The sequence below is a fragment of the Erpetoichthys calabaricus genome, chromosome 9, assembly GCF_900747795.2.
Source record: "Erpetoichthys calabaricus chromosome 9, fErpCal1.3, whole genome shotgun sequence".
In the NCBI taxonomy this organism is placed as follows: Eukaryota; Metazoa; Chordata; class Cladistia; order Polypteriformes; family Polypteridae; genus Erpetoichthys; species Erpetoichthys calabaricus.
In genome coordinates, this window is record NC_041402.2 from 59,839,042 (window position 1) to 59,853,411 (window position 14,370).

Genomic DNA, 14,370 nt, shown 5'->3' on the forward strand with positions numbered 1-14,370 from the left:
ACATTTGTTGTATGAATAATAAATAATTTAGCAATAATAATTGGCTTGGAATTAAGATATTGTACTGGAACAAAAAGCTGCAACTGTGTCTGAACTCAAGGATCCTGGCATATAATATACAAATTGATAGTTGTTTCTGCAACAGTGTGAAACCTGAATGTGTCCAAATAATCTCTCCTGCAACACTACAATTAGTCTTTCAGGTAGATGTATAAATCTCCTTATATCTGAAGACCCTGATCACCAGTACTTGGTATGTTTATATAATTTTGTTGTTTGTAGTGAGAAAACATAGCAAGTAGAAGTGTATGCTTATTATTATTTTTTTTTTAATCAACCTGAATGTGTCCAAATAATCTCTCCTGTAGCAGCACAGTTTCTGTTACCAGTTACAGGCAGTCCCCGGGTTACATACGAGATAGGGATTGAAGGTTTGTACTTAAGTTGAATTTATATGTAGGTCGGAACAGGTACATTATTTTAATAAATGCTATTGTTGACTGATTGTAACCAAGAAACAATAATGGAGTTTCACCTCTCTGACTTTTTTATCATTTCTACTTTATTTTCAATGGTGATGGTTTTATTCTTCGTTACTGTATCACCAGCACTTGCATCAGATTTGTGTTTCAGAGACATTGTTGAAGGGTGAAGACAAAAGGTTAAGATGAGCTCTTTTGCACAGCACTGTATACACTATTACAGCAGGATGGCACCCGTTGTCAACACGTCCGATGTAATGACGAGACAACTTCCTGCTATGTGCGTAACAGTACAAGCAGGCTTGCTATTGAGGATGAATGGGGTGGCGAGGGGAAGTTAATCACCCACCCACCACACAGTCACCTCCACTACAGTATGCTGCCTGCAGCATCTGTCCACCGAGAACGAACAGTGCGGCCGAAGGCTGGTAGTGAATCAACCACCACCGCCCCCATTCAACAGGCAACCACCCGATGCACACTACAATGCTACCCCCCGCCTCCCTGTTCACCCTCAATGGCCTCCGTTCAGCCACAATCGGGTCACTGCTTGCAGCATTACCAGCTGCCCACCGAGAACGAATGGGGCAGCCATGTGTGATGGGCAGGCAGTGAAATGCCCCACTCCATCCAGCCTGCGTCCAGTCAGGAGCAGTAGCTGTGGCGGCGTAGTGGGTGGGCAGCGAACCGCCCCATCAAGCCTCTATTCTACACGAGCGATAGCTGTGGCCCCGTGACTATGGACCACAGGTCACCGCTTGCCACTGGGAGCCGCCCAAGGGACACTACACTGTGTGAGCAGCGAAATCGCCCCCCTCCTGCCTTCGTCCAGCCACTGCTTGCAGCGTCCCCAGGCCGAAGATGACAGAGCAGCAGTTACTGAGGCGCATGTGTCACAGCTGCGGCCCCGTTCGTACCTGGGGATGTTTCCTTAAGAGGGATTAGCTCTCTGGAAATGTGTTCTTTTCAATTGCGGCGCTTTAACATGAATTTAAATAATTATAAATAAAAAAGGTATTATCCCTACCCAGCATGTAATATGACGGTTACAAGATTACACGAGAAGTATAAAGGATAATCTAGCTAACTTTACTGACAGGTTCACGCGGTGTTACAGACGGGAAGCTTATGACAGACTCTCTCAAGCAATGTGGGGGTCTTGATCAACGCAGTCTGCCATCTTTCGTCGCCACGCTGAAAGGATTTTCACCGGACGGAAGACATAATCTTCCACCCGGCAGCTTCAAAGTGTTGGCCGTAGGTCCATCCTTATATTCTAGTTGCTCCATGTGCAGACTCCCTCTATGGATCCAAACAAGGATAGGAAAGGACTCAAACCCCACCTTCAAAAATACAGGAATAGCACAATGCCTACATACAGTTCTCATTCTCCCAACAAGGAAAGAGGATAGTGTGCTGACAGAAGACAGAAATATATTAGTCTGTCTTTAGGCTGACTATTCAGTTCTCCAGTTGTCTTTGGCTCTCTAGTCCTGTGCTTGGCTTGGCAATTCTAAATGCTGATGCTGAGCCCCTGTGTACCATACTTGGTCTGCCTGTATGAATGAGTCCATAACAGTGGGCACAGAGAACAGTGACATTAAACTTAATAACAAAAATATTATAACAGGGGACTACCAGTATTGTTAAGCATGTTGTTTCAGAGATCTTTTTAGATGCATTCACACATAATGTGTGAAGCATTTATTGCAGTAGCCCTGTCTGTCTGCATGAAACAACTTGGCCCACCCATCCTCCTGTGGACCAATTTTGTTGAAATATGACATACATTTTATCCTTCAAGGAAAATTGTCAAGACTATTCAGTTTTTGTTAAAATATCTTACAGATTGCACTTTACAAATGTTGTAAAATTTCAAAATCTCCCATTGAAAAGCATTGGCAAATTTGCAAACTCCTCTATCTTAATACAGGTTTCAATTTTACCTTGACAGGAGTTACATCAACTTATATTGTATATCTTTCCTTTTCACCTCAGATAGATACTACTGTTAGCAAACAGATCCCCAGTACAAATTAATGAAACACCAGTAGACTGCATATTAGGGGTAAGAAGTTGTGGTCACTGGCTATTTTCATGTGTCTTTTGGCAGGTCCAGCTAAGTGCATAAATCATAATAAGTAAATTAAATAATCTTACTAACCATAAAAGTACACAATGCAAACAAGGAAAATAAAAGTAAAATAGTTATTTACCTTATGCTAAACCAAGCTGTAAATTCAATTATCTAAAGATTACAATGATTTACAGTTTCACTGTCATTGTAATTTACTAGAGTGGCCAGATGTCCAGGTGGCAAGGACAATCCTGATTTCAGGGCTATGCTTCCCAGTAAATAACTGAAGAATATGAAAACCCCCTGGTTTTAACAGGCTCCCCATCTAATAAAAATTGCTCCAACGAAATAAGCATCCTTACAATAAATTTAGAACAGCTTGTAGAAAAGGGGAACACTCTCATACATAATATATGTATATTAACAGGTTGACTGAAAGTTTGATTAAGAACTTGTGTTAAACTTGAAAAGCATTGCGAGGACAACTAAACTGCAGATAAAAACAAATAGTACTACATTTATTTGTTTCCATTTCAAGCTCTGTGTGGAGTTCTTATGTGTTCATTTTCATTTTTGTTTGATTTTATCCACCTTTCATGCCCTGATTCTTGCTAATGATGATGAGATAAAGCAGGCATTGAACAACTGAGGGTTCACTTTATGTGAGGGTATATATGCTATACATCTGTCCTGGTTTGAGACTTTGAAAATCTGATCACCTGATTTATAATCAGTCTGCCACATTCAGCTGATACCATAATGGTCAGTCACTATAATATTGTTTGACTTTCACTGTTTGACTGTTATTCCTAAACTTTGTCATTGGCTATAGTAATTTTCATTATTAGACTGTGATGGTGTGGGTCGGTCCCACCAGGAGCCTCATGAAACTGCCACCGCCGGTAACGTTTCCGAGGGATGAACCGAGCAAATGAGAACACCACACAACGCAAGGGGAAGGTGAAACAGTGCTCAGTGCTTTTATTAAAACTAATCAAAATGAGTGTCCAAAAAGTGCAGTGCAAAATTCAGTAAATAAATAATCCAAAGAAAAGTGAGCTGTGGAGATTAAAATTCAAATAATTAAATCCATCTAGGTGCATCTTTCTTAAAACTGACATCTCCTCTGCTTAACCCATACGGGTTTAGCAGCAGAGGAGTCGCTCTGCCAACAGGCGCATCCAATCTTCCACAGGGCCAGGTCCCTGCCGTCTCATGGCTACAGTAAACCTCCCTCTTGGGACCTAGGCTTGGGTCCCCAAAGGCCATGGGGCTGTCTGTCCCAGCCTTATCAACCCCTGCTGCCTTTCCGGTCGTCTTCGGCGAGTCATTCATACTCCCAGTCACTCTTCCTCCTCCTCATGCATGCTTAGCCAGAGTGACCCATTTCAATCATTCTGAGTGTTAGCCACACACACTCCTCTCCTAGGGCTTTCCTCCCAGATGCCTGCCTTTTCTCTCTTGAACCTGTCCTCTCCCTTCATCACGTCTTCCTGCCCTCTTCTCTTTTTTAACCTCTGCTCTGATACCTCTGTTCTTCTCCTTGTTTTTCTTCCTGATCCCTTGCACTACCCTTTTATGTACTGGGGAGCGGTTGCAGGTGCAATTGCCTGATTGCCGCCCTGGGCTGTTAATGAGGCAATCCGACAGCCCGCATGTGCTGACAAGGCAACGCACGGATGGCTGATCGCCTTGCACCAACTCGGAGATGAGCCATCTTCTCAGCAGATAGCTTGCACCTGCTCCAATCCCCAGCATGAGCATGTCTAACTATTTATTTAAAACCGCCAGTTTTTCTGAGCCGCCATCCCACTATACCATACAGAGATACTCCAGCAAAGAAGGATTTTATTACAAATTTTTTGTTTTTGTTTAATTTAATTAATTAGCAATTGCACATTTTCTCTGTGTGTGAATATAGGGTGTTTGTGTGAGTGAGAGTGGGCCTTGTAATGGACCAGAGTGCTTTCTAGGCCTGTTTTCACCTTTTGCCCAATTGTGGTGAAAGTGTTTTTGACTCCTCCTGTAACCCTTAAATGGATTGGAAAGGTTCTATAACCTACCTATTGAACTCCGTCCATTGAGGGCCACAATGCTTGCACAGCCCTCACTCACCCTGAATGTTACTCCATGCGTACATTTTCTAACTTATTTTTCACAAAATAAACAAAGATATGATCAGTAGTAGAAGTGCCAAATGGTTGATGTTTTTTTTTTGTATTTAGAGTAGGTTTGGTTAGCTGCATAATGCTTACCTGGCTAGTACCTATTACAACAGAGCCTGACAGGTTCATCGTGCATCTCATGACATACGTTGCTACACCAAAGGTTGAAATTTGATGGAAACTAACTTATTGCGTTCAAATGTCAGGAAGTTTTGAAGAGGTTAACATGTTCATTTTACTTTAAATCCTGGGTACGAGTATTTATGTGTAGGTATAGCTATATCGCAATTTTATTAGAAGTAGCTAATAAGCCCATTCTCCTTCTAGATTTGTGATTTCCTACTACAGAGTACTTCTACCCCCATGTGTACTGGTGTCTGTTTGGAAACCAGACCACTTAAACAATGAGTTCAGTATTTTACAAGTTAGGTATTTCTTCACAATCCATAATGTTTGTTTATTTTCCATATCAAACTATGCCATATCAAACTAATTGAAGCACATTTTGTAAATTAAAAAATTAACTAGCCTGCTCTTGCATTTTATAATGGAGGTTCATGGGGTCCCATTGTGGTGAAAAAAAAGGGCCTTATAACTTACTGAATATGTCCATGTCTTGTGCTTACACATACATTGCAGAATATATCCAAGTCATTTTAAGGTAGGAAGAAAAGCAAAACTAGCCATTTATTTGTCACCTCGCCACTTGTGTTCCTATGTAGTACCTTTCAGGGTCAGGCCAAACACACGCACACATTCTTGGGCCAAATTAGCAACATCGTGTTTTCAGGTTGATGTTTTAACCCAAGCTGAATTTTAGGGCAGAGTTGTCATTCCTGCCACACAGTGCCAGGTTCTACATGGAGTTTGCATGTTCTCCCTGTGTGGGTTTTTTTTTTTTAAGATTGATTGGTCTCTGAGTATCCATGTGTTTACTCACTCAAATGTTATCAGTTCTTTTATTACCCTATCCTCAGCAAGTGTGCCTCATCATGCATTAAAAATTCCATATAATAGTTTGTGGTGTTTTCAAGCTGTTCTATTGTAACGCAGGCTTTTTCATGTTCCGATTTATTTGTGGTTTTTTTTTTGTTTTTTTTGTGCATGCTTATGGAAAGAGCGGTGTGCAGGTGGCTTGGCCCTTTCAAAAATTTTTAGTACTAGGCTGTTGTACCGTGTTAGCCATTATGAATGTAGAGAAAAGCCAAGCAAAATGACACCTTTTATTGGCTAACTAAAAAGATTACAATATGCTTTTTTTTTTTTTTATAATGGTAAATAGTTAGCCAATAAAAGGTGTCATTTTGCTTGGCTTTTCTCTCAAATCTTTTATTAAAAAATACAGTGTATTCATTTTTATTTTTGCTTCTATATATAAAGAACAATGAAACTTGTGGTATTTTTTGCTACACTGCCACTTGGCATGAATCTTGCTCTTTAGGCTATGTAAAATAACACAGAGTATAATTGGCGAAAAGTACGTGCCATTTAGAAAATATGATTTGAGCTTACATCTGTCTGTTATTTCAAGCCATGGCAGAACATAACTGTTGAAGAAACAGACTTGCAGAAGCGAAAGTAGAATAATAAGCAGGGTATATCTTGGTGAAACCGAAGGGTTGTGATAATTCAACCCACAGTGCTAACTGCTTACAGAAAGCAGAGTAAGAAATGTCTCCTTACCTAAAGAAAACTATACCAGGAATCAGTGGTGTTTTTTTCCAGTTCACTTTTGTTGTTGCAAACGTGCCTCAGAAATGTGGAAGGCACGTTTTGTTTAAATCAAAACCTTCTTCTTCAAAATGAAAATATTCTAGAAGTTTTAGGCTTTTTTCATAATGAGACTTAAGTGTTTGAGAAGGCTAGTTTTTATTTTTTTAAATTTAGTATAGTATTTTTTAAAATGTATCAGTTTTGTGTAACAAATTAATATATGCCACGATTTTAAGTTATTGTAAGTGGAGAAATGAACTGGTATCTCATAAAAGATACTGTCAAAAAGTTTGAAAGGGAGGGAAGTGTTTTCAGTTTAGTAGTGTTATAAACTTGCTTCCAGCAGGCAGAAAACATGCTTTATGAAAACCACAACAGAGTGCAAATTTGCAGGTTCCATCAAGTTTTAAGGCTTTGGTTTGAAGATTTGGAATTGGACACAATTGTAAGCCCTTTGGCGATTAAATCCTTTTCTTCTTTCAGCAGCTCCCGTTAGGGGTCGCGACAGTGGATGATCTTTTTCCATATCTACCTGTCCTCTGCATCTTGCTCTGTCACACCTACCACCTGCATGTCCTCTCTCCCCACATCCATAAACCTCCTTCTAGACCTTCCTCTTCCCTCTTGCCTGGCAGCTCCATCTCTAGCATCCTTCTATCAGCTTACCCAGCATCTCTCCTCTGCACATCTCTGGCTTTGTCTCCAACCTGTCCAACTTGAGCTGACCCTCTAATCTACTCGTTCCTTATCCAGTCCATCTTCGTCACACCCAATGCCAATCTTATCATTAATAAGTGCAGCTAACATTTTTTTATTTTATTAAATAAACATAAGAAATCTCCTACTTACTCATAGCATGTTCTTGTTGCACAAAGAAAGGCGTGTTTCACAAATGTTTACAATAGTCATATTTTTTGAAAAATATTTCATTTAATGACACAAAAGGTTAGTTTTCTTATGACTTTTTAATGGTTTTGGTCAAAATGTAAAGTACTTTTTTAACATCTAATCCCTTGTATTTGTACCAGATATTAAATACTGCAAGAAAACACTTTGGTGCTGGAGGTAATCAGAGGATTCGATACACATTACCGCCACTGGTGTTTGCAGCTTATCAGCTGGCTTTCAGATACAAAGAAAATTCAAAAACGGTATGTTGTTTTCTGTCTTCTAAACAAAACTGAGATAAATGTCTGTGTCTGGATCTTTCTGATTTTTTTTTTTTTTTTTTCCAATTTTCCCAAGTTTCCCTTTTATTAAAAAAAAATCATACTGGGTAAATTGACATACAGAACATTTGCATTGGGGTGGGTGAATGGGTGAATCTTAAGCTTGAAATATTTGTTAGTTTTAGACTATTTACCATAGGCCTTTTTTATCACGATTGTCTCCTTATACATCCTTTTAGGGTCAGTTATTTTTAGAATTTAACAATACCAAAAACAAAAAGACCATTAATTTAACAATGTACATAAGCACTTTGAAGTAAAGCCGTGGACTGGAAAAAAATTAAGACATTTCAGAATCTTGCTGTCTGCTATTTCTACTTTCTCCTCATGTCACAGTACCTATGATGTAAAATATTTATATTCTCTTTATTTGATATTATTTTTAAGAAACGGAGATCTGTGTGCTAAAGCACATTTTCACAGTAAATGAATGGTCACCGTGACAATATTAAATGCCATTTCTTTTTAAGTTTGTTTCATGTCCTTTTTTTTTTTTTTTTTGTGGACATGTTACAGAAGTTGGTGCCTAAATGTTACAACCTTCTATGGTCCTACTTATCAAATCATTTGTGTAACTTTTATGTGTCTTATTTTTACCATAACATTCCTAAACCAACTTAATTCAGTTCAGGATTCCTGGGCATTTGCCTGTTCCAGCAGCCCAGTGTTTAGGGCAGAGCCCAGGTCTGCATTTGGTGCCATCCCGCTGCAGGGCTCATTCATGTATGCACTCAACTTTTCACTAATCATTAACCCAAGATATGGTTAGGAAGAAAACTAGGATGGCCAAAGAAATGCCCCACACAAACAGTGCAAATTCCACCAGACAACAGGATGACAGCAATGCTAATTACTTCACAAATCTATTGCTTTCTGATATTTTCTTATAATCACTAATTCATCTTAATACATTGTTATAAGTGCAGATGTAATTCCCAGCTATAATAATTAAAACCAAAATATCTGAAGTTCTTTTGCCTTTTTTGTTTTAATTTTCTGTAGGATGATAAGTGGGAGAAGAAGTGTCAGAAAATATTTTCATTTGCACACCAAACTATTAGTGCCCTGATCAAAGCAGAGCTGGCTGAATTACCACTCCGGCTCTTTCTGCAGGGAGCTTTGGCAGCTGGCGAGATTGGCTTTGAAAACCATGAGACCGTAGCATATGAGTTTATGTCACAGGTAAGACTTTAACTAATCCTAAAATGAGAGGCGAGTGTAGCCATAATGAACCTGTGATGTGACTGTAGGTACACGGATACCCAGGCGATTGGATTTATATTGTTTAAAAATAGTGTGATGTGTTAGTTATTAAGCAATCATTTTTGTGTAGTTTAAAAAATTAAAAAGAAGTAACTGAAGTTAACATGTCTATGTATTGAAAGTGGTATTACATTATGCAATATACAGAACATGCAGTCTGAAAAAAACATGGATTCTGGTTCTTTCCATGAATGACAATAAGGATCTGTGTGAGCAGATGCTACTGTGGTTTGCTTATATTTGAGAAATGTACTGTATGTTGTTTCATAACGTTAGATCAATAATGTTCTTAATGGCACCTTGTATAAAAGTAAAATGTGTTCCATAGAAAGTTTTCTGTATTAGAAAAGGACACTAGAAATAAATAAATCAAAACACCCTAAAACAGTACATGTGTGTAGATAGGGGCACCATACCAGAATGGCTTCTTTGGTAATCAAAACTAGTATCCATTCTTTGAGTTTGATTTAATTTTTGTTATTCTGAAAGGAGAGAGTGCAAAGAAAAAAAAAAAACTTGTTAGTGAATGGCAGTCATAAAGATTTCACGCCTGAGAACTGTACAATTATAAGGGTTCATTCAAAACAGTTTAAAAGACAGCAGCTGATGACCATAACTCTAGTCTGCAGTTTCTTTTAAGCAAAACAGTCATTGAATGAGGCCGTTAAATCCTGCCACTTTTCATAACTTTTTTAGAATTTAAAAAGTTATCTGAAAGAAGCAGTATCAAAAATGTTCGTACCCGTCGATGAATAATTCATTGTAAAATACTCATGGTGCATTTGAAATTTGCCTTTTAATTTATTATACAGTACAGCAGTCAAAAATTGCATTTAAAGTTGACAGCTGCTTTGCCAGATGTCTGATCATAACAAACAACTATAGCAGGTTTACATGCTGAATCTCCATTTATGTTTGTGCCCTCCAGGTATCGTTACTTATGTTCATATCTGTATTTCATTTTTCCTTCAGGCATTCTCTTTGTATGAAGATGAAATCAGTGATTCAAAGGCTCAGCTTGCTGCAATTACATTAATAATTGGAACTTTTGAGAGAATGAAGTGCTTTAGTGAAGAAAACCATGAGCCCTTAAGGACTCAGTGTGCACTCGCTGCTTCAAAACTACTGAAAAAACCAGACCAGTGCCGCGCTGTTAGCATTTGCGCACACTTGTTCTGGTCTGGGCGAAATACAGACAAGAATGGTGAAGAGGTAAATTTAATGTGCAAAGTTCAGTTTCATTCATCTGTTTACAAACGCACTGTTATGGTAAAAAGAAATATAGATTTTTTTTTTTCCAATGGAAGCAGATAAATGTAAGTTTGCATTTGTGTGGGGTGTATTTTCTTTGTTTTTGGTGAGAATGTAAATTAAAGAAATTTTAAATGTTAAGCTAATTTGATGGTGAAAACTGTTAAATTTAAAAAACAGTTGGCACCTAAAACATTCTTTACTTGTTGTCTTTATTCTGCATACTTTAAAGTTCCCACACTGCACCCTTATTCGTATAACATAAAAGCAATATTGAGGTTATAGTCGAGCAGACAGCAAACAAAATATAGAAAAAATACACTTTAGTGCAGGGACATAAACAAAAATTAATTGGGGGGGGGGGGGGGTGTGTGAAAAATAGTCATAATTCTGAAAATGCCTTTCAGTTGGAACTGGGCCTACGCTTTATTGAGACAGATACTGGAGTGGAGAGTACGGGCTTACTAAGAAAAGAACTGTTTATAAGCATTGATTGTGTTTATCTCTGAGCTGTTTTTTTTTTTTTTTCTGGTTACAGGACTGTTGGTAAGATGGAGGTGTGCAGGTATGTCTGCCCCTCTAGGAACAGGAAGTTGTGTACTTTTTTTTAAAATTTTGTATCAGAAATTAATGAATTTGTGCTCTTAAATTTCTTTGTTCCAGCCAGACTGAGTGGCTGCTTTCACACTGTTAAGTGTCCAGGAGTACACAGAGTGCTTTTTGTGTTTTTAGTATTTTTCCTGGAATAGAGAAATTTGAACCTGCAGTTTTATATTCTAGTAACCTAATGTGACAGAGTTAAGACATCTGCATTTGTTCCCAGGTTTTGATGTCACATTTATTTTTAAATGTCAGTGTCCCTCCGTTTCAGAGTATATAGACTCCTTTAGCGCAGGAGAATGTTTTGCCAGATCTGTATTGCTGTCTTTTTCAGGGGGGGGGGGGGGCACTTTATAACAATATCAAAGTCATTACCTTGCTAAAGAAAACAGCATGGGGGATGACAGCATTGATTTAAGAAAAGCAGCAAAAGAGCTGTTCTGTTTTGTTTCAAGAGTTTAATTTTACATCTTTGTGTTTTGGTATAGTTCCCTTTACCTGTGGTGCCCCTCATTTGAATTTAATATTTTAGAGATTGTGTGTATGTGGTCTCCAACCACCAATTAAATAAGTAAATATTGCAGTGTTTTTTTTTTTTTTTGTGTGTTTTTTTTTACCTTGTGGATTAGTACTTAATAATATTTGTAAGTGCAGCCCTCCCTTACACTTGTAACTGACGTTGCTGTAATGTGAGGTGACCACATGTATGTTTTAACTAAGAACAGGTGTATTCTTCATTGCATAAATAGGTCTTATCTGGTTTAATAAAGTTCACCCTAGAACAAAATGAAATGAGGCTGAAGAACTAAAAACCAAACATGTCAAATGCCACTTTATAACCCCTTTTGCATCTGCACTGTTGCCTCCTCCTGGCGTGGAGTGAGAGACAAAGCGTGTACATAGCTAAAAAGAAAGAACAGGACAAAAGAACACCAACTTAGTAGCAAACAAGAGAAGACATGCTGCACATTTGAAACCCCACCTCCCACTGTTTAGGTATCAGCCAGCTACATAAGCATGAAACTGTGGAATAACTAGCAGGTCTGCAAGACCTTCCATCATTCAGCAGAATATGCAAAAATACTGCAATATTTTATTTTTGGTGTTTCTAGCTGCATTTATTTGACTTTTTTTTTTTCTTTCTGAAGATTACGATTCATTATAGAAAATATTTATCAAATTTCTTTGTGTTTTCACTTGTGATGAAAATGCACAAAACTGACAGACCACTAAACCAACACAGAAAAGACATGTAGCAAGTGTATGTCCATGCTATTTAAATAATAGCACCATGACATGAATTGTGGTTTACCAAAAATTAAAATCGCAGAGGGTTGTTTTAGCAAATGATTTTCTATTCTTTTAAACTCATGCATTTCACTTTTTATGATTTCTTATTCTTGTACTGATTTGAGAAAAGTTAATGGTAGTCTAAATTGTTTCTTAGATTCATGATGGAAAAAGAGTCATGGAGTGCTTAAAAAAAGCTTTGAAAATTGCAAATCAGTGTATGGACCCATCTTTGCAAGTCCAGCTCTTTATTGAAATTCTAAACAGATACATTTATTTTTATGAAAAAGAAAATGATGCGGTAAGTGCACATTCTTTGCAGTTACAATTTGCTATTATTTAACATTAAAAGCCACATGTAGACAATACATAACAGCTGTTCATTTATATTATTTTTTTACATTTTTTTTTTTTTTTTAGGTAACCGTGCAAGTCTTAAATCAACTCATTCAGAAAATAAGGGAGGATCTTCCAAATCTTGAATCAAGTGAAGAAACTGAGCAGATAAATAAGCACTTTCATAATACCCTGGATCATTTGCGTCTAAGAAAGGAATCACCTGAAGCTGATGGGCCAGTTTATGAAGGTCTTGTTCTGTAGAATCAGTTGACCATGTTAGGGTTTGGTCTGATTTAAAAAACGGGAGCAAAACCCTTACTATTCTAACATCATGTTCACCTAGAATGTAACTTACATATGTGACAGAACTACAGAATTTTCACTTTAATGACTTAGCACTTCACCTTGCATTCCTTGCCAAAAATGCCCCGGACATTTCTGCTTCCAGTCATTGCGTCCCTTTTTAAACCAGTTTCAATCTGAGGTATTCTGGCTTTTTCTAAACTAGCATGATAAAGGATTTACAGGCCATGAAATTCATCTCAATTAGCAGGAGAATAATATTATGTAATAATGACCTTTATTTGTATTATCTGGAATTCTGTAAGTCCTGTGCACACTGCAGCATTTTGTTCCAAGGTGGCAACATGTATTACATTTTGTGATATGATCGGGAACGCAGAACCTTACCACATACTTTAGTGTGGGGAGATGTTCTCCTGTTTTTCCTTTTTTCATTTTTTGCTTCTTTTCTTCTTGTACATGGTTTTGCTTGCATTCTTCATTTAAAACATAATGATTTTTATGTTGTGTATTGTCTGGATTAAAAATATTCAAGTATATATGACTGTATGAATACTTATGAAAATATGTAAAAATATGTGCTATAAAATAGAAGTAAACCAAACTGGAATATGACCCACCAAAACAGGAGCAAGGAAGAGCACCAGCTAAATCAACTATAGTCCTGGTGTAGGGCCTGCTCTGGCCCAGAACAAAAATACTACTCTGTTTAATTGACATTCTTTTTTTCCCCCATTTTAATATGTAGTTTTGATCTACAAAATAAATTTGTAACATTATTGTAAATCATTAAATGCATTGCCAACATTAGGGTTTTTTTTTTTTTTTTTTTGCATAAAGAAAAAATATACCACCCATGTAAGTGGGGTAAAAAAACTCTGCCTTAAGTTAGTCTGCATTTATCACACATCACTGCAAAGCTATCAGGCAGTGAAACCTTCAGCATTGGCACAAACTTGACTCCGCACGTAGCACTCGAAATGAGGAAAGTGGTTTGGACTTTCAGAGTTGAAATTTATACTTTTATTCCAGTTGAGTCATATTGACTTTCAAATTGTATTTTATTAGTTGCAATACATTTATGAAAAAATTATGGGACCCTGAACAATATTTTATTTCAGTCAGTACACAGAAAATTATAGTATATTGCTTTTAAATTTGTATTTTGTGTTTGTGTGGGTGTAGATGTGTGTGTGTGTGTGTGTGTGTGTATGTATGTATGTATATGTATATGTATATATATATATATATATATATATATATATATATATATATATATATAATACACACACACACATACATATACATACACACACACATACACATTCGTACAAAATTAAAAAGAACCATTATGCCATACAGTGGTAGCTGGCTTAGTGTGTGGTACAACTAGATGTCCTTCAAACTGTATACAAAGAACATATGCTTTTGCTTACACTGCCTTTATATTTGCAGCAAACTTAACTGCATGTGCCAACTTCTTAGTACCCAGTTGTACTTCCTGTAAAACAAAATAACAAAGCAATTTCTTGGATCTGTATGACCATTCATGTGTTTACGTGAAGTGTAGCAGTCAATCACACATTTGGAAATTGGGTTTTCTTCAGTAATATACTAGTATAAATTAAATTGAGTGTGTTTCTGAACTTGAATTAAGG

The 14,370-nt window shown here is 37.3% G+C and overlaps 1 protein-coding gene across 1 annotated transcript in view; it reads left to right on the plus strand.

Moving 5' to 3' along the window:
- vps35 (VPS35 retromer complex component) overlaps positions 1–13,249 on the plus strand; it is an 85,905-nt gene extending 72,656 nt beyond the window's left edge. The window contains exons 13-17 of the mRNA XM_028809658.2: positions 7,466–7,588; positions 8,669–8,848; positions 9,902–10,141; positions 12,228–12,371; positions 12,491–13,249. Of these exons, the coding sequence (XP_028665491.1) occupies positions 7,466–7,588; positions 8,669–8,848; positions 9,902–10,141; positions 12,228–12,371; positions 12,491–12,670 (867 nt within the window). The 3' untranslated portion in view covers positions 12,671–13,249. The remainder of the gene's footprint in view (positions 1–7,465; positions 7,589–8,668; positions 8,849–9,901; positions 10,142–12,227; positions 12,372–12,490) is intronic.
- Positions 13,250–14,370: the final 1,121 nt, after the last annotated feature.